At 44.0% G+C, this 24482-nt stretch overlaps 1 protein-coding gene across 3 annotated transcripts in view; it reads left to right on the forward strand.

Moving 5' to 3' along the window:
• vta1 (vesicle (multivesicular body) trafficking 1) overlaps nt 1–24482 on the forward strand; it is a 56467-nt gene continuing 31985 nt past the window's right edge. For all 3 annotated transcript variants that reach the window (XM_063495929.1, XM_063495930.1, XM_063495931.1), the window contains exons 1-3: nt 1–183; nt 12883–12977; nt 19548–19675. In XM_063495929.1, the coding sequence (XP_063351999.1) occupies nt 93–183; nt 12883–12977; nt 19548–19675 (314 nt within the window). In that variant the 5' untranslated portion in view covers nt 1–92. The remainder of the gene's footprint in view (nt 184–12882; nt 12978–19547; nt 19676–24482) is intronic.

Here is a 24482-nt window from a genome sequence, read left to right on the forward strand (position 1 = left end):
CAAACACGCGGAAGTACGGAGGAACTCTTGCTAACAACAACAGTCCATTCTGGTGATTTGGTCGAGCTCGCTGGATCGGTTTTAACTCCACCATGGCTCTGCCGGTTCAGTTCAGAATCATCCAGCACCACCTGCGGACCGCGCAGGAACACGAGAAACGGGACCCGGTGGTGACTTATTACTGTAAGTGTGTGTTCTGATTGGCGTTAGCAGCTACTGTTGTTAGCATGACAGCTTTGTTTACCTGAGAGCTGACAGCCGCCTGAGCTTAGGACCCAAGCGTTTTATCCAGAGGGGAAGTTTAAAGTAAAAGTCCTTACAGATTGTGTGAGATGTTCAAGGAGCCGCCGAACTGCGGCGTTAAATCACTCCGCTCTTTGAACGTCTCACAGCGTTAGCTCGCTCCAACTTCATTAGCCTCCTAACGTTTCCTTAGCAACAGGGATCATTTGGGAAATTCATAAACTGTTCCCCTCACTGACTCAGATAAAGAAAGCCCTCCAGCTTCCGTTCTGTGAGGCTGTAAACCTGCTCTGCTTTCGTCCTGTTAACTTTAGTTGAAGTTTGGAACAACCCAGAAACTGTCCAGGTAATCCCACCTGGCTAGCTGCCAGTGAGATCTGGAGTTAGCAGACAGGAAGTACCGGCCAGAACGTTCCAGGGCTGCTTCAAAGTCTGACGTGAAGTCCTCGTCCAGCTAGTTTTTTTCTTCTTCTTCTTGGTCCTGCTGTGTGTCACAGAGTCATGAGCCTTTACAGTCAGCTGTGAACAATGGGCTCCACCCCACTGCCTGCATACTTCACCTCCACAGTGACTCATGAGTGTTTTACCAGTCTGTCACTGTGTTTCACACCAGTGCATACCTGCTGAAACCCAGTCGCACCTTCCTTACACAGTGGCAGTATTTTCTACAGAAGTATAATGCAGCCACGTGATGAGAAGTTATATATTCAGTATACTTCACCAATCCACAACATCAGTTTTGTCAGGACACTTGATACGGCAAGATTAAGAACCTACAATATTATTATTTTTTTAATCCCATAATTTTATGAACTTTTATAAGCAGCATTTGGCAATAGTGGTGTAGAAGAACTCCGATTTTACAGGAAAATATCACCAGCAGAACTGGAACTGATTGGTGGGGGTGAGTGGAGAGGGATGAGGCCAAAATACAAATAAATAAATTATGGGAGAGAGAAAAAACAAAAGATAAAAAGTTTGCTTAAAGTATTGTAATCAAGGACAGAAATTCCAAGAAAATGCTTGTATCTCCAATCTCAAGTAGAATATGAAAATTGTCCTGTTTTTTTTCTGAATTAATGAGATGCCTTAAAACCTTTAAAACCTTGATTTGATGGACAGTGATTTGACCGTATTTACGTCAAATCCTGGTGTCTGGGAGATACTGGCTTCTGTGTCGTAGCTGAGTGTTTAGATGCATTTAGGCTGATGACTTTCTGGCGAGATGCAAAACATCTAGCCAATATTCCCAAAACGTTGATTCTGTTCATTTTCAGCGGAAGGAACGTTTCATTGTCCATCCTTGTGACTGAACATAGTCTACTCTCTGGGATTTCCTGGATTAATGAGCGGGCAGTAACAGTAGCATCTACAGTATGTTACTGAAACACCAGTGCCTCCCGGTCTTTCATTCTACACCAAAGTAAAAGTGCCCTGGGGGGTATTAATGGTCATGAAATCGATCTTTCAAATCAGTCGAAGGTTTTTCTTGATTTTAAGATACGTCACTGAGAGAGAAACTGCAGGTTTTTGGTTTGTTTTTTGGTCAAGTGACTGCATAAAACTTCCATATTTTTCCTGGTGATTTAAACCAATATGATGCTTAAGTTTCAGGGATCATATCACATCTACACTTTTGTTCAATATTTACTCTGAGAACAGATAAGCTGTTCCACAAAATTCTGTTTTTATTTCATTTAATAGGAAACCACCAAGTAATAAGAGCTAGTCTTGTAAGATATATGTATATGTTATTTTCCTTATTATGTAAAGTGTCGTGTTGACATGTTTTTATCAGTCTGAACTATGTATGCTTCGATTTATTAGATCTATATTCACCTTGCAATCAGCCATTTCACAGATTTGTACAACTAACTTTGTGCACATTAAAAGCAGGTGTGATGAAGGGCTCAAAGACATTAAAAACAGTAATTTATAATTATTTATAGTATTCATTTCTCTCCTTCACTATCACAGATGTTGAAAATCATACAACATAAACCACAAAAACCCGTCCTGCTGGGTTCTTTCTGTGTGCCGTTTGTATGTTCTCCCTGTACTTGCTTGGGTTCTCTTTGGTACTTTGGTTTTCATGCCACAGCACCAACTGGAGGATTCTAAACTGGAGGTAGGCGTGAATGTGAGGTTGTCTGTGTCTCTGTGTTAGGCCTGTGATGTACTGGCAACCAGAGGCCGCTCTCTGGTGTCCTCAAGGTGCTGCTCTGTGCTGATCGAGCAAAACCAGCGTCGGTGAAGAGACGAGTGAGAGAGAGAGAAACCAAAGTGTTGTTGTCACTCACTCACAGTTTGGACACACACAGAAAACTGTTGTTGTGACGCACCTCCAGACTGCTGATCCTTTGCTAACAGGCATCGTCCCACTGTTTCTGATGTCTGATCCACCTTTTTGGGTGAGTGTTGGTCACAATATCACATCACAGTCATCAACAGTCCATGTAAATTATTTCAAATGCTCTATTGAAAGATAACGTTTTGGTAGAAAGGTGCCCAGTCCTCAGCCTTGTTTCCTGTTAAGTAGGGCAGAGTGTGTAAAAGGACTGATTGGTGATGCAGAGGGCACAGCAGGGACTGAGTCTGACCCAGTTGAGCGGATGTAAGTGAGATGCACACGAAGAGGTATATCAACGCAGGAAAAGAGAGTCGGATCAAAACCACGAGCCCACTGACTGACAGACAGACGGACAGACGTGTGCTTCCTGTGACAGCTGAGGTGAAGCTTCTGGGAAACAGCTGTTAGGCCACATCTTCATAATGTGGCTGCAGCTTTAAAAAGCTCGTTTTGCTTCAAACAGGCAGAATGGGAAATGGGACGGTCATGGTCATCACTGTTTTCAAGGCGTGCTTTGCTCTCTGTTGAACCTGTGTTTGTTCACCTTTACCAGCCTGTGGATGTACACGATACCCTGTGTGGCTGAGCTCAAAATGATGGCACATGATCCGCCACCATCATCAAACCAGATTTTCCTCTTTTAAATTTGGCTGATTTTTCACCCACCTGTCATCTTTTTGTGAAAGTGAAATACTTCAGCACTGCTGCTATTTTTATTCTGTCACTCTGGATCTCCCCCGGCGGGTCCAAACACTGACCCTTTTACTAGACTTTTATTTTGGAACAAGGAAAAAGTCACAGTGAGCACCAAAAATTTTTTTGGGTAAGCCTCTCTCAGCCTTAGCCCATCACTGAGCATGGCTTATTGCCAATCCCTGATTGGCTGCAGATGGGTGAGTGTGAGGGCGATGCTGGGAGGTGGACTAAACAAGCTTAATGATGTGTATGTGCATGGAAACATATTCTCAGTGGTGAAAACGGTGATGTGCTGTTCTGTCTGTCTGAGGTGAAGGAGGCCTGTTTCTCAGGCGTTTGTGAAGAAGAAGCCCCTCCGTACCTCCCAGGGACAGTCATTATCGTTCCTTGGGGGTGGCGGCGCTCTTTGTGCTGTTTCTGGTTATTAATTTGCCGAGTGCCGCCTGCGAGGAAGCCGGCCCGAGCAGCAAGGCGGCGTCTTCATTTCTGTCCGTGGTGCGTGAAAAACACTCTGCTGCTGCTCATATTAGACGATTAAATTGACTCACCTCTCCAGTCTGTTTTATTCTTTTTTTTTTCTTTGGTTTTTTTTGCCTCCTTGGTCTCTTTGCTGCAAGCTGCTCTGTGCAGTGCAAACAGCCTAAAAACAAAACCCTGTGAACACTAGAAGAATGTTCTACCAGACGATCTCTTGGGGGAAATTTTGGACTGTGAGACACCAGCTTTGGCCCTGCATGTCCTCTGGATACCCCACAGGACCTAAAATATGGGCTAAGTCTGGTTTCAGCAGACAACCATTAAAATGTAGTAAGATATCAGATCCATAGTTTGAGAAAACAAAAAACAGTTTTTTTTGTAATTGAAAATAGTTGCAGGCTATACAGACTTTATTTATCCCTTGGGGATAAATAAAGTCTCTCTGATTCTGATATTAATCATGCAATATGTTTGTTGTTTTCTCAGAGTTGTTGCTCGTGGTTGTTTATCAGCAGGTACAGCTGTGGGTGTGGTCTGCAGTTCAGGTGTGAGCCTGTATTTGGAGCCCAGTTACTTGTCAGTGATGTGTGTGTCCTCTGGTCGAGTGCTTAATGGATTTTATACTGCTTATGTTGGGAACATGACTGACGGAGCAGATAAGCAGTTTAACTGTATCTGAAAGCAGCAACAGCAGCCTTTTATCACTCAAGTTGATGCGGAGAGATAAACATGACGGACAAGTCCGAGGAGGGTGAAGGTGAATAGCCCAAGCTGCCTGCACTCAGTGTGTGTTTGTGGTGTGAAAGGTGGCCCCGTCAGTGTGGATGTGTGCTGGACCAGTGACCCAGCCAGACCACTGGAGGTCAGCAGCACCATGTGTCTGGGCCTCGGAGGGAGAGAGAGAGAGGGAGGGAGGGGCAGGTCGTACACTAACTTTAACAGGGAACGTGTGTGTGTTTAAGGGATGGGGAGCAGTGGACTATGAGTGTGTTTCGTCACCATATTAGCAAGAAGATGTTTTTAAGAATAAGATGTGACGTGATGAGTGAAGCAAGGCTTAAAAGAATAGAAATAGGTTAATGCTCATGTATACTGATTATGGGAGCAATAACACTAGAGCTGGAATAACAGACAGGTTTGCCGTGGATGTCGGCCATATCTTGAGTTGGGTGCATGTTTTTGGTAGCAGGAAAAAAGGAAATGCCAGAAGGAAGCTTTGAAATATGTAAAAAAACAAAAAAAAAACAACAAAAAAACAAAAAAAAAAAAAACCACTTGTCGGCCTTTACAGGGGTCTGTGAGGTCTACAATTAAACTGATCGACTGCACCGAATCAGATCATTCAGAATCAATGTGCAGTTCCTACCAGGAATGCTTGCAGGTTTTACCCTGATGTCACTCTTTGGTTAGTGACATTATGAAGGCTTTGATACCTTGAGATGAGCATGTTAGCTGTCACTATGCTGGTATTTTGAAATGGATGGATCTGACTGAAACTGTACACCAAAAACATGTCATGGTCAATCATCCCTCTTGATCCTTTTTTTAAAAGTCAGTATGACCTGAAACTAGCAACTGAGCCAGAAAAGTCATCCGAGTCACAGAGAAAGGGACATAGAGACATTTCCACCCAACAAATATGACTACCAGTTCTAAAGTTTAAAAATGACTCTGTTGTATTGGTTATTGGCTTCAGTGATCAGAAACCCATATATGAGAAATGTGAACTGGTTGGAGATGCTTGGTTAAGTGACCTCAACAAAAGTGCACTGCAAACTCTGCCAAACCGCCAGTAAGAGGAGTGAAAAACAGTTGAATTTAATAAAAGAACTGACACAAGAGTCTTCCAGGACTCCATTCATGCCTGCAGGAAAACACAGCAACACCAGCCAAGCGGAAAACACTGGAAAAGAGCGAGAAAAATTCCAGAGACGAGCAGCAGGTGGTGAAAAAGACTAAAGCTCCGACTCGATAACGCAGGATTTCATCACCTTCAATGCGCTGCAGACTGTGAATGAGACTCTCAGCTCTCACCGTCAGAATCTGCTGAAGGCGAAACTTTGTGAAGAAACCCACATTTACAGCCCGCTGCTCGTGTTTCAGTCTTCGGCCTGGCTCTTGTTCTTTGGGCCAGCAGCCTGCCCGTTGTCTCTGACTCAGATTTACTGTGAACTGAACTGATTTTACTCCAACTCCCTCTACAGGGACGATACTGAGGTAGAAATACTGCATTAGCATTAACAGGGCAGCTGGTTTGAGACTGACTGTTGGACCGGTTGGCCAGGTGGGGAAAAACACTCAGTGCATCACACAGACACAGAGCTGATAAAAGACGTATGAGAAAAAATGATTTCATGTGCTCTAAAAGGCACCCCCATCAAAGTGGTTGCATCCATAATTTTCTGCATTAAAACAGTAACCTGCGTGTATTGTTGTCACGCAGCTGTAAAGACCAGAACCATTTTGTATCAGGCTGAAAACAAAATATGGAAATATGAACATGTCTATGGGGACTGCCTCACTTTTGAAGCCTCAAGTGGCCATTAGAGGAACTGCAGCTTTTATCTGCCACATTGATGGCTTCAAGTTGCATTTTGGTCCTCGTATCAGTCATTCCTGTTAACAAGTGACAAAATCAGACTTTTAGACTTTTATAAGCGTGCATCCCTGAAGTAAACATAATTTACTCCCCACCTCCGCTCACACTAAGGTGATAATGCTGCTTCTTCTTTTCTCTGACGGGTTCTTTTTCTCAATCACTGAAACAAATTGAAAACTGCCGCTAATTGGCTAACAGATGGTTGCAAATCTGGCCTTCCAGGGGAAGGGATAAATATTACAATAAATTGGAAATCTGACAGTTGTCTCCAACAGAGAGAGAGGGTGTGTGTGCGTGTCTGTGTTATTCACATAATTGTACCAAAGTAAAGGTGTGCTTCTTCGAGGTGCTTTGAGGCGTTATGACTGGCAGTGCAGAGTATATTTTCAGCGAGCAAACATCTGAACATGCAGAACTTCACAAATAACTCATCAGGGAAGCCGTCCATCATGTGGGTCTGATGAGGCCAGGGCTCACAGAGATTTATTTCCGTCCTTTTTGACTGACCGCTAGTGCGTTTACCATCACTCAGCCTCAGCTCCACATCAGCAGGTCCATCTAAATTAGCCAGCTAATGCCAGGCAATATTTCACCTCACCTCCACCCCAGAACAGGCCAATCAATGGAGGTTTGAGTCAACGCCATGATTTGTTTAGCTGTAATGAAGCCACGTAATTCACCTGCAGCTCCCCCGGCCGACAGCGCTTGGCTGCGTTACAAATGCCGTTTCACACTGATTGGACTGTCGACGTTATAAACGAGGAGAGGGTGAACACAGGTACCATCCCTCTGTCTGCGGGAGGGGAACACACTCCTCCTTTTATTTGTATGTAATATTCAAACATGCATGCAGCTTCTTCTTTTTTTTTAACTTGAAAATTTTTTTTAATTCACTGTTTTATTCATTACTGCACTGATTGGCTGTGATTATTTGGCTTCCTCAGAATGATTGGATTCTGATAAACAAGACTTTGCTGAGTAACCTGATGGAAACTGGGACCATTACGTCTCACACTCAATCCTCCATCCTCTCCCTGCCGAGCTTTAAAACATTTAGAAAGAATAAAACCTACCATGTAATTAGTTTGGACTGCCTGGGAAGTGGGCACAGTGGCAGACTGTGCCAGTTCAGCTGTCGCTGCGTCCACATGCTGGCTATAATTACACGATTTCAGAGTTTGCAGCTGAACGTGATGATTATCTCTTCAGCATGAAGGGAATGATACGAGTGTGGTGACAGTGGTCTAGATTTTCTTAATGACCCTTGCTGTAGTACAAGACATGACCTCACTAGAGATTTATAACTTAGTCTTAGTTTCCAACTAAGTTCACACAGAACAGTGTGTGACTGGTTCTGGCTCCCACCAGCTTTCCCAAAAGTTTTAACAAATGAAGCCATCTGGCAAAATGGAAAGTTCTGAGGAAAATTACCGTTGACATCCGAGACAGAATTCATTGTGAGGTGTGATTCTCCTGGCTGACATAACCTGATTCAAGCTTACCTCTGTGAATTACACGCTGTCACTATATTGTCCTGAGTGGATAAGGTCAGCTAAATCATTCCAGTGCTGGTCTGATAAAGCGATGTGACCATATTCGCATCACTTCATCAGCTAACTTTACCACCTAAACATCACCGGATTCATGCCACGCAGCCAAGTTAAAGCTAGCTAGCCAACTCTACTGCTTGGCAACATTATTTGTGCATGTAAATGTGGCTTCTTCTTCACACATAGAAGTTAGTCATGGAGTGCTTGTCTCTAAAGAATAAAGGCCTGGATGTTGTAATTTTCTTGTCTTACATTTAGATAAAACTGAGGTTGTTATACAGTACAGTCTTGAGCTACACCCTTCTTTACATTTTGCAGGAAAATGGGTAATGGGTGGCATTTTTCATATGCAGTGATTTACTGGAACATATTCGTAGATGACACACTGCACACTATGTGGTGTGCCAAGTTTTCAGCTAACAGCTCTTTGGGAATCGCTTTGTTGGTGCAAAAATTTAATTTTATGCTGTCAAACTATGTTATCTTTTGCATTTTTCATAAATTTGAATGAAGAAATGGGAACAACAATGGAGGTTACGCCGAGCTGCTTTTAATACCAAAACCAAAGTAATGCTGTGACAACAGTAGAACACATATGGCAGAGTTTCTTGTTCTTAATGATCTGTTCCCGTCGTGCTCGGTTTCTGTGTTCGAGCTTCATCTTATCTGTAAGTGTTGCAGTCACGCTTTACAGCATGTTGTGCTGGAATGAACCTCCAGAATCTGTGGCAGTGTGTTCACTCTGTGGGCCTCGATTGTCTTCTGGTCACACTGAACGAACACACACACACACACACACACACACAGAGCGACTCAGCTGTTCTCCATAATGAAGTCCTTGTCATTCATATGACACAGAGACTGCTCTGGCCCACATTCACATTGGCACAGAATGTCAAAAATTGCATCGAGGCGGTGGCGGCGTCCTGCCAGCACCATTACAGGAGGGTTAATTATTCACTGCTAAATATATTTTCTTACAACAGTCACTGTCACGCCGAGAGATAAACGAGGAAATTGGGGAAACTGCTGTGTTGACAGAGCAGAGTTTAGTGTCTGTACACGTGAAATCTCTGCTGTAGAAGCCTCTGCAGAAAACTTGGGCAGCACATCACAGGTCTACCTGATGTGGCTCACATCGTACTGACTGGTGTTGACGTGCTCAGTTATGTGCTGTGCAACCCAATGAGTGCACTGTCATAACAAATCAGCAGTAAACCATCCCGTCAGGCACCGATGGCCGAGAGGCTCGCTGTTCCATCCCGAAGATGCTCTCTGACCACAGTCCCTGCATCCAGCTCACCTCCACGCACACAGAGAGGCAAATTAGACCGATATCAGAGTCCTCAGAGACGTAGATAGAAGTCAGAAAGCTGCGCAGTCACGAGCTGAACTTTCTGGAAATGCAGCTTCTTGCTTTTTCACTGCATTTGTTCAGCGTTCAGTGTTTCGTCTAACACCTTCAGTGCACATCCTTTCTCACAGACTTTACAGCACTTTAACTTTTTCCTCTGCGTGAGCTGGCAGCAGCAGCCCTTCCACTGAAGCTTATCACCTCCGAAAAACAAACGCCGGAGGTAAAAGCATTTTTTGGACCCTACTTATTTTTGGGAGAAGCAGCAGAGAGGGAAGCTCGTCAGAGACCCTATAATCGCAGGAAACAAAAGCCTGACAGGTTTTAACACCATCGTCTCCTCAGAGGATGTGTCCCAGCTGGCGTGCTTTCAGGCTTTTGCAGCTTTTTGCAGACCGGAGGGGCATCGAAGGTTTAACCTGCGAGGCCTGGCTTAAAATGTCTGGTAGCTGATGTGGATGATTTATTTCCTGTAAGATGAATGCAGGTCACTGAGATCAGTTAAAGTCCTCCTGTGTGCTGATATCTGTGCACTGCTGATTTAAAGATGGAATTAAATATAATTTAATGTAATTTATCAAATTCAGATGTTTTGTTTAATTCTGAGTGTTTTTAATTTTAAAACAAACTACTATTTATGTGTTGCAGTGACATTGGTAGTTGCTGTCCTTTACTGGGCTGCAGAGTGCTGTTGATGCTTACATGCTGACAGGACAGGAAATGAAGAGTTGAAGGTTTCACAACATGTAGTTTTCAGGGTGAGAAGAATAAACTGAACAAAATACAAATTAATGAAAAATGATTCCTATGCAGAAACAAACTGCACCTTCACTCACCACAAGAGGGCTCCAGCACTGGTTGTGTGTGTGTGTGTCTGCAGTCTAACTGCGTTGGGTTGTGTTGTACAGCGCGATGACACAAAGCCTTTCTTTGTCAGTCTGCTGGAGGACCCGCTGTCTGTGTGGCTTGCTGCGCTCTGGTTCATGCGTACATGCGTACATGCGTGTCACACTGGTGCCGCTCTTTGGAAACACTGAGTGCTTCTGGCCTTGGCGGCTGGACAGAGGCTCCCCGCCATTCTGCTGCTGTGAAATGGGCCATTGTTCTGCTGATGCTGCGCAGGGCTGTGACTCAAACATGAGGTGGAAACAGATTACTCAAATATATGCAGAGTACAACACGATGTTTATGGTCTCCTGGTAACTCGACAGGCCCGACCGTCCACGCTGGAAATACTGCTTAATATTCAGGCTTTCTCTCTCCGCTGCAGCAGACGCTCTGAGCACAGCCTGTGCATGTTTCAGATAACGTACAATAAGTGTAGAGTAATCGTGGGAGCAATATCAGCAGGTGGAATTTTATTTAGATATGTTTTAATGTTTATTAATGTTTCCAGCTCATGTCATGTCGGCTGTGTCTGACCAACAAACTAAAACCTGGAGATTTTCAAATTAAAGGCATAAAACAGACCAACAGCCTATCTCTGGATAAGTTGCAACCTTTGAGTTTTGTTCAATTAATGAACTAAATTATAAACATAATTATAATTAGTTACTCAGATTTCTTACCGTGCACCATTCCACATGCTTTCAGCTCTATATTCTTCTACTAGAGTAGCTCTGCATGATTTACAATTTACAGTAATCTTTATTTATGTGATGCTGCATTACTGCAGCCCCTCAGTCACTCATCTCTCTGAAACAAGCAGTTTTGGCTCCTCCACCTTTATGCCAGCTGTCTTCTGATTGGCTGCCCCTCACAGACAGAAGGTTTTAACAGCAGGTGGGTGGGGCTGCGGTGCCCTACAACCTGAGCACGTGGCTCACAGAGATTACTTATTATTTGAAACTTTGGTGATTTTTAATAAAACCGTCGATTTCTAGAACACGACAAGGTTCCATGTTCCAAAATGAGGTCCATGTTCAAAAGAGAGAATTTCAGCAAAGGGTGAAATCCGCACTGATCTCATCGCTCTGTGCTGCACGCCGCACTCCGCCTCCACACAAACAGCACAATCAGCTGAGGTAATCCTTGCAGAGAAGGAACTCTGAGGCTGCTTCACCCTGCGCTGATAGTGCAGCGCTGAGTCTGCTCACTGTGCCTGTTGCACTACAAGTGTACACACACACACACACACACACACACACACACACACACACAGCTGTGGATTAGAGATGATTTGAGGACTGTCTGCGTGCCTGTCAGCACAGGTGGAGGTTTTTACTCCAACATACCTGTGAATGTGTGAGAGTGAGCAGAGTGTGAAAAGCCTTTCTGCTGCCGGTTTAGGACGACTGTGAGGTGTTTATCCTGCAGACACAGCGTCTGTATTTCCTGCTGATGGAGGAGGAAGCGATGTGCGCTTCCTCCTATTTCAGGCTCCGACTGGTGGCAAAGGGTCGCTCTTCATTTTTAACATGGGTCAGCAGCTGTGTGCACGCACAGCGATCACACACAGTTCACCATCCATCTGGTTAACAAACCCCGGGCTGATTCACAGAGAGATGAGCCTGCAGTGCAGTTCAGCCCAGAATCTACAGGAAGGCATCAGCATGGTTCCATAAAACTTTTACAAACACAAACTCTCTAACGGGGTGTAAAGTCATGGTTTGTGTAGCCACGCGGCAAACCGAAGCACGGTGACGGACTTCAGGTGTACGAGCCACACCCCTGAACTGAAACCTGGATACCCACACAACAAACAGCTGAATTCTGTGTGTGTGTGTGTGTGTGTGTGTGTGTGTGTGTGTGTTGTTGATGGGGAGCTCTTTTCAGAAAATGTGTTAAACCTCTGATGAACCCACGGGTGCAGAGGGACGTGTGCATGAAGAGCACGCTGAAGTCTGCTTCATATTTGAACTGTTTTGGAGAAATATCCAGATATTCATGACAGCTGTGCACATCATTCTCAGTCTGCTTTCTAACTGAGGTTTGTGTTGTGAGCATAGACTGTGTGAGCAAGTGTCTCTTCATTGCCCAACAAGACTTCACAAACCATCTTTTAAATACAGTCTGTGGTGTTGAACGTGGAGTTCAGGTTGTATCACTCCTCATGAATGTTTTGTGTATTTTTCTGGCTCAAATAACATTGGATTTAATGTTCCTATACCAGCAGATACATTCAGTAAATGCATATCTGTAATATTCATATAACAGTTTTTGAACACTGAGTAATGAGCTGCAGGTACATCACAGAAACACGAGCCCTCCCTGACCTCCGTTACAGTAATATGAAAACACTTTATCATACCAGCAGCTTTTTTCTGACTAGCTTCATAATTTTTGGAAAATAATTCCAGTCCAAGTTCTCTAAGAGTTTTTCTGGAGGTCATCCCTGCAGGCCCAGTGCTGCTGCTCAGGTGTGAGGTTACATCATGTTAGAGAAGAATAGAAATAATTGACAGGTGAGGGATCATGAGAGTGTGTCCACACAGGCCTGCTTCGTCTCAGGTGGAAATCTTTCCCTCTTCCTCCTGGAAGAGAAGAAAACATCTTCAGCAGCTTTTATGTGAAACTTTAATGAGGAGGACTCTGTGTCGAGTCTTGTGTGAGCGAAGCTGTGGAAGAACAGACTTGTTTAATTCTTTTATCTCCTCCCCGTGCTCTCCCGCAGGTCGACTCTACGCCATGCAGACGGGCATGAAGCTGGACAGCAAAACACCTGAGTGCCGAAAGTTCCTGGTCAAACTCATGGACCAGCTGGAGACGGTGAGTCGGATTCACTTTAGTCCTGTTCCTCCTTCAGTGCGGACCCTTTTTCCTGTTTAGTTCTCTCTTGCTGATTGTGTCACGTTGAATAATGAGTAAATGAAGCGCATTAGCTTAATCATCTCAAACCAGGAACTTCAATATTTCAGGAGCTTTCTGACTGCGTCTAAATGAGAAAGATTAATTTGGGTCTGTTCGCTGGGTCTGATTTTCATTCCTGCTTTTGACTTCAAGTGATTAAGAGAACAAAAACACGCAGATGAGATGGTCATTGCATTTGTTTCATAATCATGCTCTTGATTTTTCTGGACTCTCTCTCCCTCTGTGGAGAGGACAGACGGGCTTGGAGGTCCCTGGTTTCTGTGCAGGCCTCGAGGCCATGCAGGCTGCAGCTCATACTTTCATTGGGATTATTTATTTATTTATTTTATACTGAAGTTTAAGCTTTGCATCGAGAAAATCTGCCAGATTAAATCAGCCCGGTTTATTTTTATTTATCTGTAAGAAACCGAGGCTCATAGAGGACGTCTGAGGAGCTTTTGTCTCATCATGCGCCCCTGCTGCACAGCTCATGTTTAGTAAATTAATAAGAGATATGAATAGAAGTGTCTCGAGGGTTGATAAGAATCTTGTTGGATTTCATATACGTCAGATTTTAAGTGACGTGTTACATGAAGAACAATGACCTCCTGCTGAGCTGCACGGTCCAGCCGACAGCCTCGTTACTCCTGCTCCGAGCGCCAGACGGAGCGCTGTGACGCTAGCTGCACTGCTGCCTGTATACTGCCTCTACCTCAGCAGCACACGGCTAAGTGGCTCTTTTCTTAGAAAACACACACACGTCAGGTATTACTATGTTGTGGGGACATCTAATTGACATAATGCTTTCCCTAGCCCCGTACCCTAACCCTAACCATGAAAAAAGAATGCCTAACCCTAACCCTCATCCTAAACCTAACATAACCATAACCTAACTGTAACCCTGACACTAAAACCACATTATGAGTCTCAAAAATGCCTTCAAACCAGGATTTTGGTCCCCAGAAGTATAGTAAACTTTAAATCTTTGGTCCCCACAAAGATATGAATACACACACACACACACAACGCAGCCCTCTAAAAGGCTTGACATTTACCTGTTGGCTATCAGAGGCTGCGCTCACTGCATAAGGTCCTCTCAGAGGTTTGAGGTTTCTCTCCTCGGAGAGGTTAAAATACTGCTGGGGTCCCAGTGACCCCAGAGTTCCCCCTACAGGTCACATGCACTGCTGGGCAGCAAGATATCATAAGTAATGCAGAAAAGCCTTCAAAAGGTCTGTTAGCAGACATACTTTGCAGGCCAGGTAATGTCATAATACTTCAAGTTTTCCTTCAATTTGTCCATATATGTATGAACTACGAACACTTTCATTAGTAAGTTCTGTGCCATTTCACGCAACGAGCCTGAGCCTGTTATTTCTGAGCCTGTATTGTTTTAAAGGTGGTTTCAGGGTTTAAGCCATAGACTGTACATAAAAGATGGCTGCAGATAATGTGATGTCACACACTGGTTTCTAAAGTCCTTGAACTTTTCCTTGAACTTGGCATTTTAGGTGTTGTTGAATTTTTCTCAAAAGCAGATGTGGTGAGTGATGTATGGATCTAAGGAAACCATCCTGAAATATGCGCCGCTTTAGCCTTCTTTTTGACTCTGACGGGTACATGGTTTCTAAAATGAATGTCATGTTGTGCACAATAAGACGTAAACCCAGTGATAACCCAGACAATTTTTTCCCCATTTCCTGCCACTGCGCTCTGAACCTGAAGTGTGTACAAGGACAGGAGAGTGTCGGATTTAAGCGTCATTTAAGTTACTGACCCTCGTTAGCGGCTTGCGGGCCAGAAACATTTCTCTGAGATGGCACAGAGTGCAGAGCGACAGCTGGACAGCTGTGCCACACCTCACTGTCACTCTGGATATGTGGTCAAGTTGCACATATATACAGATGCCTCACTAAGACAGTCCTGAGCCTCACTGCCGTGGAGTGTAAGCCGACCACAACAAGGTAATCAACAACCTTTGATTTATATTGATAACGAACGATATATAAATATAACAATAACAAGGTTTTGTTTCACATACCATTCAGCCTGAACCTCTGATCAGAACTTTTACATTCAGTCATTCACATGAGAGCAAAGGCCTGATGATGTAAGTCGTGGGTTATTTTGACCCCCACTCACAGCTGACCAGTGCTGACATTTTCCTGCTGAGGTCGATGTAAAGTTAACCTGTTCCATCAGGTGAAGACTCTTTGGGTTTTATCTCTTTTCACCATTTAATGTATTATATTTCACACGGTAAATAATCTTTACCATTAGGGACTCTTTTTGTGCCACAAGTCTGACTTAATTATGGAATAAGACACGTTGGTTTGCGTCTGTTTGTTCTCCGAGCTTACGAGAACATCTTGTGCTTCTCCGTGAGTCACATTTACGTAATGCAGGCTGCTCTCCTGTCTGCTAACAGGAACGGGCTAATTAGATTTTGTGGGATTGTTATGATGAAGGGAGGAAGGGAGGGAGCAGGTGACCGGGCTGAGAGTGTCCCAGCAGGGGGGTCAAGTGAATTTACCGAGACTGAGAAGAACCCACGGAGAGGTGATGAAGCTCTAAAACACATCCGTCAGCCTCAGTTTTACTGTCCATGTCATTTTGATCCTGTAGTTTCCCACCCTCATCGCGCATGTTTCTACTTCTACGATTACATCCAACGTTTACCGTTTACCGTTTAACTTGCTACGTGGCAAGCAGAGGAGTGAAGAGGAGAATGACATGGCTGTGAATGAAATCAGGTGTGGGTCTGAACAGTTAAAGGAATCAGATGCAATGAGTGCTCGCTGAGCCTGATTTTACAGAAGCTCCAGGGATCTCCGTCACACATACGCGTCGCTTTCCCGACACGACACACACCTGCTGCTTTGAGTTCTGTACGTGTGTGTATGAGTGGGCTCTTTATAATCTGTAATAAATTATTTGATTATGATATATATTGCTATGGAAAATATAGCCTTAAATTGCATTACACTACTCTCAGAAAATATTTCTCACAATATTGTCACCCTGGTGTCACCTTGTCACGGTGGTGGTGTTAGCATGCTACGCTGTCTACTGCAGTTTGCTTTGGGTGGAGTCTTTTTAGGGAAAGATTCTTAGGTAAACTTGTTCAGTGTGAGCATTTATAAAATATGAATATTAACTGTTGGTTGTAAAATATCAAACAGCCACTCCTGACTGTGTCAGCTTTTGCTTGATGCTCTGAACATGGAATGACGACTGCCGCGTTTGTCACGTTGTCTTTCTGACGCCTATTGCCGGCTTGGAGTCGCAAGCAGGTTGGTTGCTTGAGACGTCTCCATGAAGCATCACTGTAGGAACGAGGAGAGTCCCAGAGGGAAAACTGATACAACATCTGGTAAAGAAAAGAAAACTTTCATTTCCTTTTTTTCTGAGGAGCAGCAAGAGTTTAGGAGAAGACTGCAGGTGAGGATGGCCACAAATAAGGCCGTGATCAGGGCCTATGCCAGCTTTCAGAGCAGGTTTCAGGTCTTATTCTGATTTGGTTTTGCTCGGTAAACTTCAGCTGGAGTCAGACTGTGATCACAGCGCATCACACCAGCACAAACCCGATTAATCATGTGGAAGTGCTGCTATTGTCCAGATGGAGCCCGAACAAGGTCTGTGAAACACGGGGACACCCCGAGGTTTCCACTCCTTAATGAACTGTTGCTCGTTGCTGTGACTCATTCTGCAGCACTCTGAGTCAGGATTTATACCACAGCAGCAACTCTCTCTGCCCCCCCACTCCCATTTCCCCGCTGACCTGGCTCGTACGTACTAGGCATGCTGGACTTTTATTTTCCACTGTCATTGCCAGCTCAAGCCTTTCACTGGGACGGTGGAAAATCTCTTGTTTGAAAATCAGTTTCATGTGATGCAGGATGGGAAACCTCAGAGATGCCAGTCATGGTAGATGCTGCTAAATTTAGATCTTTGTCTTCTGCAGCAGCCTCTGAGGATGAGCACCGTGGTCTCTCACAGCGGGGAGATCAGGGTGGTCAAACAGGTGGTCCTTCTGCTGTGACTTAAACTCTGCAGGTAAAACATATTGATTATCAGGTAAAACTGATGCAGGACACACAGCAGTTCAAAATCAGCTCAGCCGCTTTACGAACGGAGTGAGCGAATGAGTAATGTGGCTGATTCTGGCTCTGTAAGTAAAGCAGATTAGCAAGCCGCTCGATTTGCTTCTACTTTGCATTTTATTGGCAGAGAACGCATTTTTATTGTTGCTCAGTCATGTTCATTTAAGGGTGAGAAGCCAAAATGATCGAGGTTATAATTCAATAAATTGTGCAGCCTTATCAAATATACTATACAAAGACTCAGATTCCTTGGAGTCTGTTCAATGAGTCTGTGGTGGTTCTGATCACCTGTGACTGTGGGAATTACGTGCATCAGAACAAAGATGGACTTTATCAGAACCACATCATGGACTGAACTGAAGGTTTTCAGAAATGTAGACCCAAATCACGATTAGACCCAACAAAAGAATGAGATGGATACATGTGTCCAGCTGTTTGAATTTCCTCTTGAGCCCTGAGCGGTCGAGGAGTTACGGTAAAATCCCGGCGGAGCTGATTTTTCATGCCACTCTGTGAGTACTTGGTGCTATTATGGTACACCAACTATCACTGCAGAGCATAGGTTCTCTTTTTTCCAAAACCGTTTGATTTTCATCTCTAACACAAACATTAACAGAGTTACAATAAAGTGTGCTTTTACACTGACCACCAGGTTCATGGTTCAAAAAGGGTTAAATGGTAAATGGCCTGTATTTGTATAGCGCTTTACTAGTCCCTAAGGACCCCAAAGCAGTTAAGACCTCACTAACGTCAAGGAAACATGTATTGTTCTCAGACACTCAAAGCTTTCTGAGCTTAGAGACACTGACTTGAAGCTCAGACACATGAACAATGCTCAGCGGATGATGGAGGAAAATTCAAATGACTGCAACTAGAATTTCGATTATAATTGAACTCAGTTCAATTTAATTAAATTTATGCAGCGCCAAATCAAAACAACAGTTGCCTTAAGGTGCTTTATATTGTAAGGTAGACCCTACAATATTACATACAGAGAAAAACCCAACAATCGTACTATGACCCTATGAGCAAGCACTTTGGCCACAGCGACAGTAGAAAGGAAGAGGTGGGCCGAGGCTGCAGACTTGAGCATGAAGCATCAGCTGCAGTCAGAGGTGTTGGAGCTGGAGTCTCTGTGATTCATTGTCACACACATATTTATGGTCTTCATTTATTAACAGAGCTCATGAAAGCGCGGCTGGGCGTCCCGTCGCTCATACACACTGCTGTGCACGTGTGGATTTCTGTGGGAAGCGGACCCGGTTTGTTGGTTTGGACTTGGTTTGCACCTCCGTGCGTCACACTCGCTGCTCCCAGAGTCAATAAGGCGTCACGGTCTCGTATCAAAGGCTTGCTTCGCTGTAACCTGGTCCAGGTTTACATTTAAAAAGTGGCGCTAATTCTTCTGCTTCACTTTAAGTTTGGTCGCCTGTCAAACGGAAACCTAACCAGAGCGAGCGAGCCTGAGATTCGTAGCTGAGTTTAGCGACTTTCCTTTCATCCCACATTCTTGTATTCCCAGGCCAGTTGTCCTCTGCTGTCCTGCACTCAGCTCAGTGCTTTTACATTCCTCCGCTACGACTCACAGTCAGCGAACAGAGTATCTATTCAGCCCGGCCAGGGTCCACCTGCTGGAAGCAACCCGCGTGTTTGCTTTAGTGCTTTTACAAGAAACCCGAAGCCTGCTGGACGCCGTAATGGACAGAGCTAGACGTTTCATATAGAGGAGCAATTACAGGTGGAGCAAACCTAGTCAAAGCGAAGCAGAGCAAGCGAGACTAATCAAGCATCGCGCTAGATGGCACCCGCTGAGGCGAGGACGTGTTTGCCTGAGTTAAAACATTTGAGCTAAGAAGTCAGAAGTGTTTTTCCGTGCACCAAACCAAAAGCGACACATCCAGGGATCAGGGTTAGTTTCTCCGGCCTCCACTGGATGTTTAAAGGATCATCTGCAGGTCCTACTAAGTTTTAAAAACTGTAAATAAAGCAGATACTGGGATAAGTACATCCAGTAGATGGAATACTCCAGAAAAAGTGTTTAGCTGGTCAAAGAGAGGCCCTGTTTTAATGATGGCTTTGTGTGAATTTGTGGGCACTGGTGTGTAAGTGTTGGTCTTCGTACAGTGAATGCATTGAGTGTGTGTCACCTGATTCAGCAGTTAAAACAGTACCTGGTCTAAAAGCTCTGCAGGTCTATCCGTTTGCAAACGTGAGCGTGTGCAGATGTTCTTCTATATTTCTGATCTGTTGATCAGTTTCAGTAACGTGGCTAAAACATATTACACCTTTCACAACCAAAGTTTGACACTAAAACAGATTTATTGCTTTTCTCTGCACAGCTTACATGGTTCCGTTCATGCGTTGGTGTTTTTTGTTTCTCCTGCAGATGAAGAAGGAGCTGAGTGATAACGAGTCCATCAGTCAGGAGGTGGTTGGGAACGCCCACATCGAAAACTATGCCTTAAAATTATTCCTCTACGCTGACAACGAGGACAGAGCAGGACGATTCCACAAGTGAGAACCGAGACGCTTCCTTAAGTGTGTGTGTGTGTGTGGGTTTGTGTGCACTTACTAGCAGGACTTTGAAGTTGGCTTTGGCCTATAATCATAACATCCCTGAAGAGTGTAATGGCCCTGTGTAACTGGTTTGTCAGTGTAATGATTTAATCATTGAATGATGCTCTGATTAGTCCAATTAGAAACTTTGAGGTATTTAAACCTTCAGTTCATGATGGAGTCTAAACATTAGATTGCCATTACAAAGGACTTGATGTGAGATTTGTATTCACGAGTACAAGTACTTCATGGAAGGAGTCATCTTGCAGGAAGAACCACAGAGCAGCTCCCAGCCCGCAGAACCACACAGTCCTGCTGTTTCTCTGCTCAAAAAAATATCTCAAACCTCAGTGAACAAGCGGGATGCACAGACTACCTGGTGCGCTGGTTTTCTGTGGACCACAAAAATATGATCTGTGACTTTGAAAATGTGAGCACAGCTTCTGTCAAAAGAAACTCAGTTTCTCAGATAAAGATAATATTCAGATTCCAGTTAGACCCGTTACTTATACTGTGGGCTCTATAAGACCAGCTTTGCATGATTCAGTGTTCAAAATAATTCTTCTTATACTCATACTGGGCCACAGTGCAGCTCATCTTTGCTTTGAACCAAGAGGTTTTACTCGCCCATCCAAGAATGAAAGTTTGTAATTATTAATAAATCGATTAGTGACGGTCTGACGTTTTATTCACACATGGTTTAATTATGACCTTCCTCTGTAATCTGATCATTCACGAGGAAGGTCAGTATCTAACCGGGTCACTGGAAGGGTTTGTTGGAGGATTTCACTGGAAATTTATATTTTTTCTTTTATTAGTTTCTTTGAGTCTTGATGTTTTTCCTCTGACAGGAGACATGTTGGAAACACTCCAACACTTTGTCTTTCATACTGCAGCTCCTCAGCCTTTCCTCACTCTGAAACACGAATTAGGCTCCTCCCACACTCGTGCGTGAGGGGGCCGTATCAGGGCTATCCCCACTCAGTGATGTCACCGAGAGCCAAGAGTAGAAAGGCCTGGGTGAAGCAGAGTGTTTAGAGCAGGCTGAATTCCTCACATCTGCACACTGAGCTCATTATTTGAAACTCTGCCCGTGTTTTTAATATGAACGTACACGAATGGAGCAGAATACATGGCAGAAAATAAGCACAGCCGCCCCCTTTTAAGCCTCACAGTGTCACAGTGGGACATTTTCCGGAATGTTCAGGAATATTCAGGAATGCTGCTCCTTGCTGCGTGTCCACGCTCAGTTTCTGCCGTCACCATCAGATGGTCGACGGCCCTGTTGGGGATGGTCTTGGTCTCGGGGGACTTGCGTCCGTACATCCAGTTCCAGACCGTTTGGTGGAAAGCAGGTCACATCTCCTTCCATGGAAGCAGTAACTCAGGCATCATGTGGAAATATGCTGCCTATTTAGGTCAGGAAACCACCTCAGCCTGTTGATCTTCATTCAGCGTTCAGCTGAGAGTGTTTTAGCAGTGATGTTTCTGCTGGTAATCACAGTGTTTACACCCATCACAGCTTTAACCTTTGGAGCTAATTGAACCAAGGAAGACGGATTAAAACCAAAAACATTAGTTTGTAATCATTACTCTTCTGTTAGTGACTCTGGTTGTGTTAAATCCTCATATTTAACGGGGAAGAATAACATGACACCAGATTATTGGAACAGTTGATCTGAGGGATTTCTCTGGAAAATGTGTGTTTCTTACTCTTTTCCTTTGTAATTTCTCCTTCACCCAGTTTATCACCTGGAATGAGACTGCCCGACAGGAAACACCTTGGAAATAATCAGAGGTGTTTATACGTTCTCCACATGATTTCAATGCATTCTTTGTTTGTCTTATCTGCGGGGGTTTCTGGGCTGAGTTTCTAATTGTACATTAAGTGAGGCTGGCCAAATAGTCAGGAGTTCAATCTTTGTTTTCTTTTCTTTGTCTTTAAAAAGTTGGACCCTGTGTCTGACTCAGACACACAATTTCCTAGGAATGAGACAAAGAACAACAAAACAGAAGCACCTGCAACTCTGTGCAACTGCTGTAACCTTTCAAAGAAACAAAGAAATCCACCATGCCTGCATGACAAAGTGACTTCAGATACCTGGTTATCCTCCCATTACCTGGATTCAGGTACCCAACAGCAGGAATCGGGCTGAGCTGGTTATCTGCATGTGAGTTCACCTGGAGTTTCCCTTGTACGTTCACATGAAAGGTGCGGTGCTGGTCCATCCATGCTTCAGACCAATCAGAAGCATGGATGAACAGGTTGATGAGGTCACAGCATGAACACAGCTGCTGTAGACAATGCAGCGGTCTGAGCATGTCTGAGGAAAAGCTTTGGTCAGCAGCATTGTTTAAGATCTGCTGTATTAATAAAGTTTTAAAAGAATTTGAAGCCAATAGAAAGATAGTCATCAGTAATACAGTGATGTCATCACCACAGCAGAATCCAAAGGATTTATTATTTCATTAAATTAATTAAATGCTCATCTTTAAGGAAAACACCCGCTCGAGACCCAACATCCCGCAAGTTTGCAACTTTATCACTCCACACTGAAGGTTTCCAGAAATACCTGGTTCTGCCTGAGGTTTCTTCCTGTTAAAAGGGAGTTTAATTCAATTCAGTTCAATTTTATTCAATTCAATAGCATATCAGTAGCATCCAGATCTGCTAAAAAGACAGAAACCTGCAGGACATCTCCTCTGTGAACTCTGGAGACTCTGCACTTTGACCTTTGACCCGGGAGAAACGTGCAGAGTCAGTTTCCTTTCCTGTCAGTCATCCTGCAGCAGCTCATGCAGGATGAATGGATGCAGGCGACGTGTCTCTGAACTTGTTTGTGGTGTAAACACAGCCCAAAAGCTGTTTCCAGCAGGTATATGAAGCAGGACTGACTCAGGCTTCTGTTCTGCTGCAGGTCAGCAAACCCGCCTGCGGTTTTACAAGCAGCAACAGTCTGCTGCCAACAGGAGCCTCAGTCGTGTGTTATGTCACCCCTGAACACACACACACGCACAAACACGGGCACACGGACACACAGATATACATGCAGACACGTATATGTATGTGTAAATACGTACATGTTTACATGTCTTCATTTTGAGTCACACAGCTGAATGTTTCTTGGAAACTTCCCACTCTGCACTACAAGGAGCCCATTCTTTCTCCTTACCTGTGTGTGTGTGTGTGTGTGTGTGTGTGTGTGTGTGTGTGTGTGTGTGTGTGTGTGTGTGTGTGTGTGATGGGTTGCTGTGGTTACCAAACATATCTACTCTTCAAACCACAGAGCCCGGCCAGCTCAACACGAGCACTTGCTGTTTAGAATCTTTTACCAAGAGTCAGATAACAGATAAAGAAGTAAACAAAAAGTAACCAATACTAAGCAAATAATTAACTAGTAATAACGTGTATGTTAGCTTAATAAACAGCAATAAAAGCTTAGTAAAGGTTTACAGTGACGTTAGAGGTAAAATAAGTAAGGCTGTTATACAGAAATAGAATGGAGGGGATGGATCTTCTAAGTGGCATTTTTTAAGCCCCTGCCCCAGCTCATGTGGGTGGGACAGTAATGGAAACAAAAACGCTGATAACTGAAAGATAATCTGCAATCCTCAAAACACAAATGTTTGGCTCTCGACCTGCACCAGCCAAAGTTTTAAAGGTGCTTTCTTTTTTAAAACAATGGTCCAACTGCAATAACTCTAAACCAATATATATTACGCCGTTTTATACGAACGGTGACCTATCTGAGTTCATGTGATTGTAAGGCGCTTTTAAAACTCGAGTGAGTTTATACAGTGTCCTGGCACTGATACATGTTTAAATCCAACATGTCTCACGAGACAGTTTGTGTTGTGTTTGCGTGTTGTGTGCTCTGTGCTCTGCAGCACTCTGGAGAAGTCCTGTGGTGCTGAGCCTGCAGCTGCTCCACCCCCTGCTGTCAGTTAGTGGTTTGTTCCTTTGTAGCTTGGACCACTTTTAGTTGGTATTGATTAAGGCTGGCCGATATGTGAAATTTTTTCAACCGACATTAATGAGTCCAATAAATGACGATAGGCGATATATTCGTGCAGGTGACTTTTTGATGGGCGGAGCAATGTAATCATGCACAGACTGATTTGCGCGTTTAGAACATAGAAGTCCAAATGTAGAGCAACTAGTTGCCCCCCCAAAAATACAAAGTCACCAATTTGGGATTTCTTTGGCTTCAAACCGAAAGATTCAAAGAGTCAAACCTGAGGATGTAACCAAAGGAGTGCGCCACTTGTGCAGACGCATAGTGCCAGCAAAGGACTCAAACACGACTAACGTGCATGAGCGTTTACATGTCCACCATCCGGCTGAGTATGCTAGGCTATCACCAGCTTCCTCGGCTCCATCAGAAGTGCTTTTGCTAATATAACTTCTGTTTGGATTATTCATTTATTTATTTATTTGAAACGCACCAAATTACACTAAAGCTGCTGGAAGACGGTGCCGTTAAAACAGCCCTATTTCTTTTCTTTTTTTTTTGCCCGTTGACTGCTTCTCTTAGCTTCAACCAACATTATTGGCAAAATTACTCATGGGCAAATAAATAAATCGCTATTGTAGAAACGAGGCTCAACCTATCGTTGATGGTCGATAATCACCCAACCGTAATGGTGATCACTCCTGACTGGAACATGAGCTGTTTTGGAAACTGAAATTATTCCCGCTCAGTTGTTAAGCATCAAAGACATGACAGTGATTTGTAATATTTTTGGCTCATCTGAGTAAAACTAC

The sequence above is a fragment of the Pelmatolapia mariae genome, linkage group LG15 (genome assembly GCF_036321145.2).
Source record: "Pelmatolapia mariae isolate MD_Pm_ZW linkage group LG15, Pm_UMD_F_2, whole genome shotgun sequence".
Taxonomy (NCBI): Eukaryota; Metazoa; Chordata; class Actinopteri; order Cichliformes; family Cichlidae; genus Pelmatolapia; species Pelmatolapia mariae.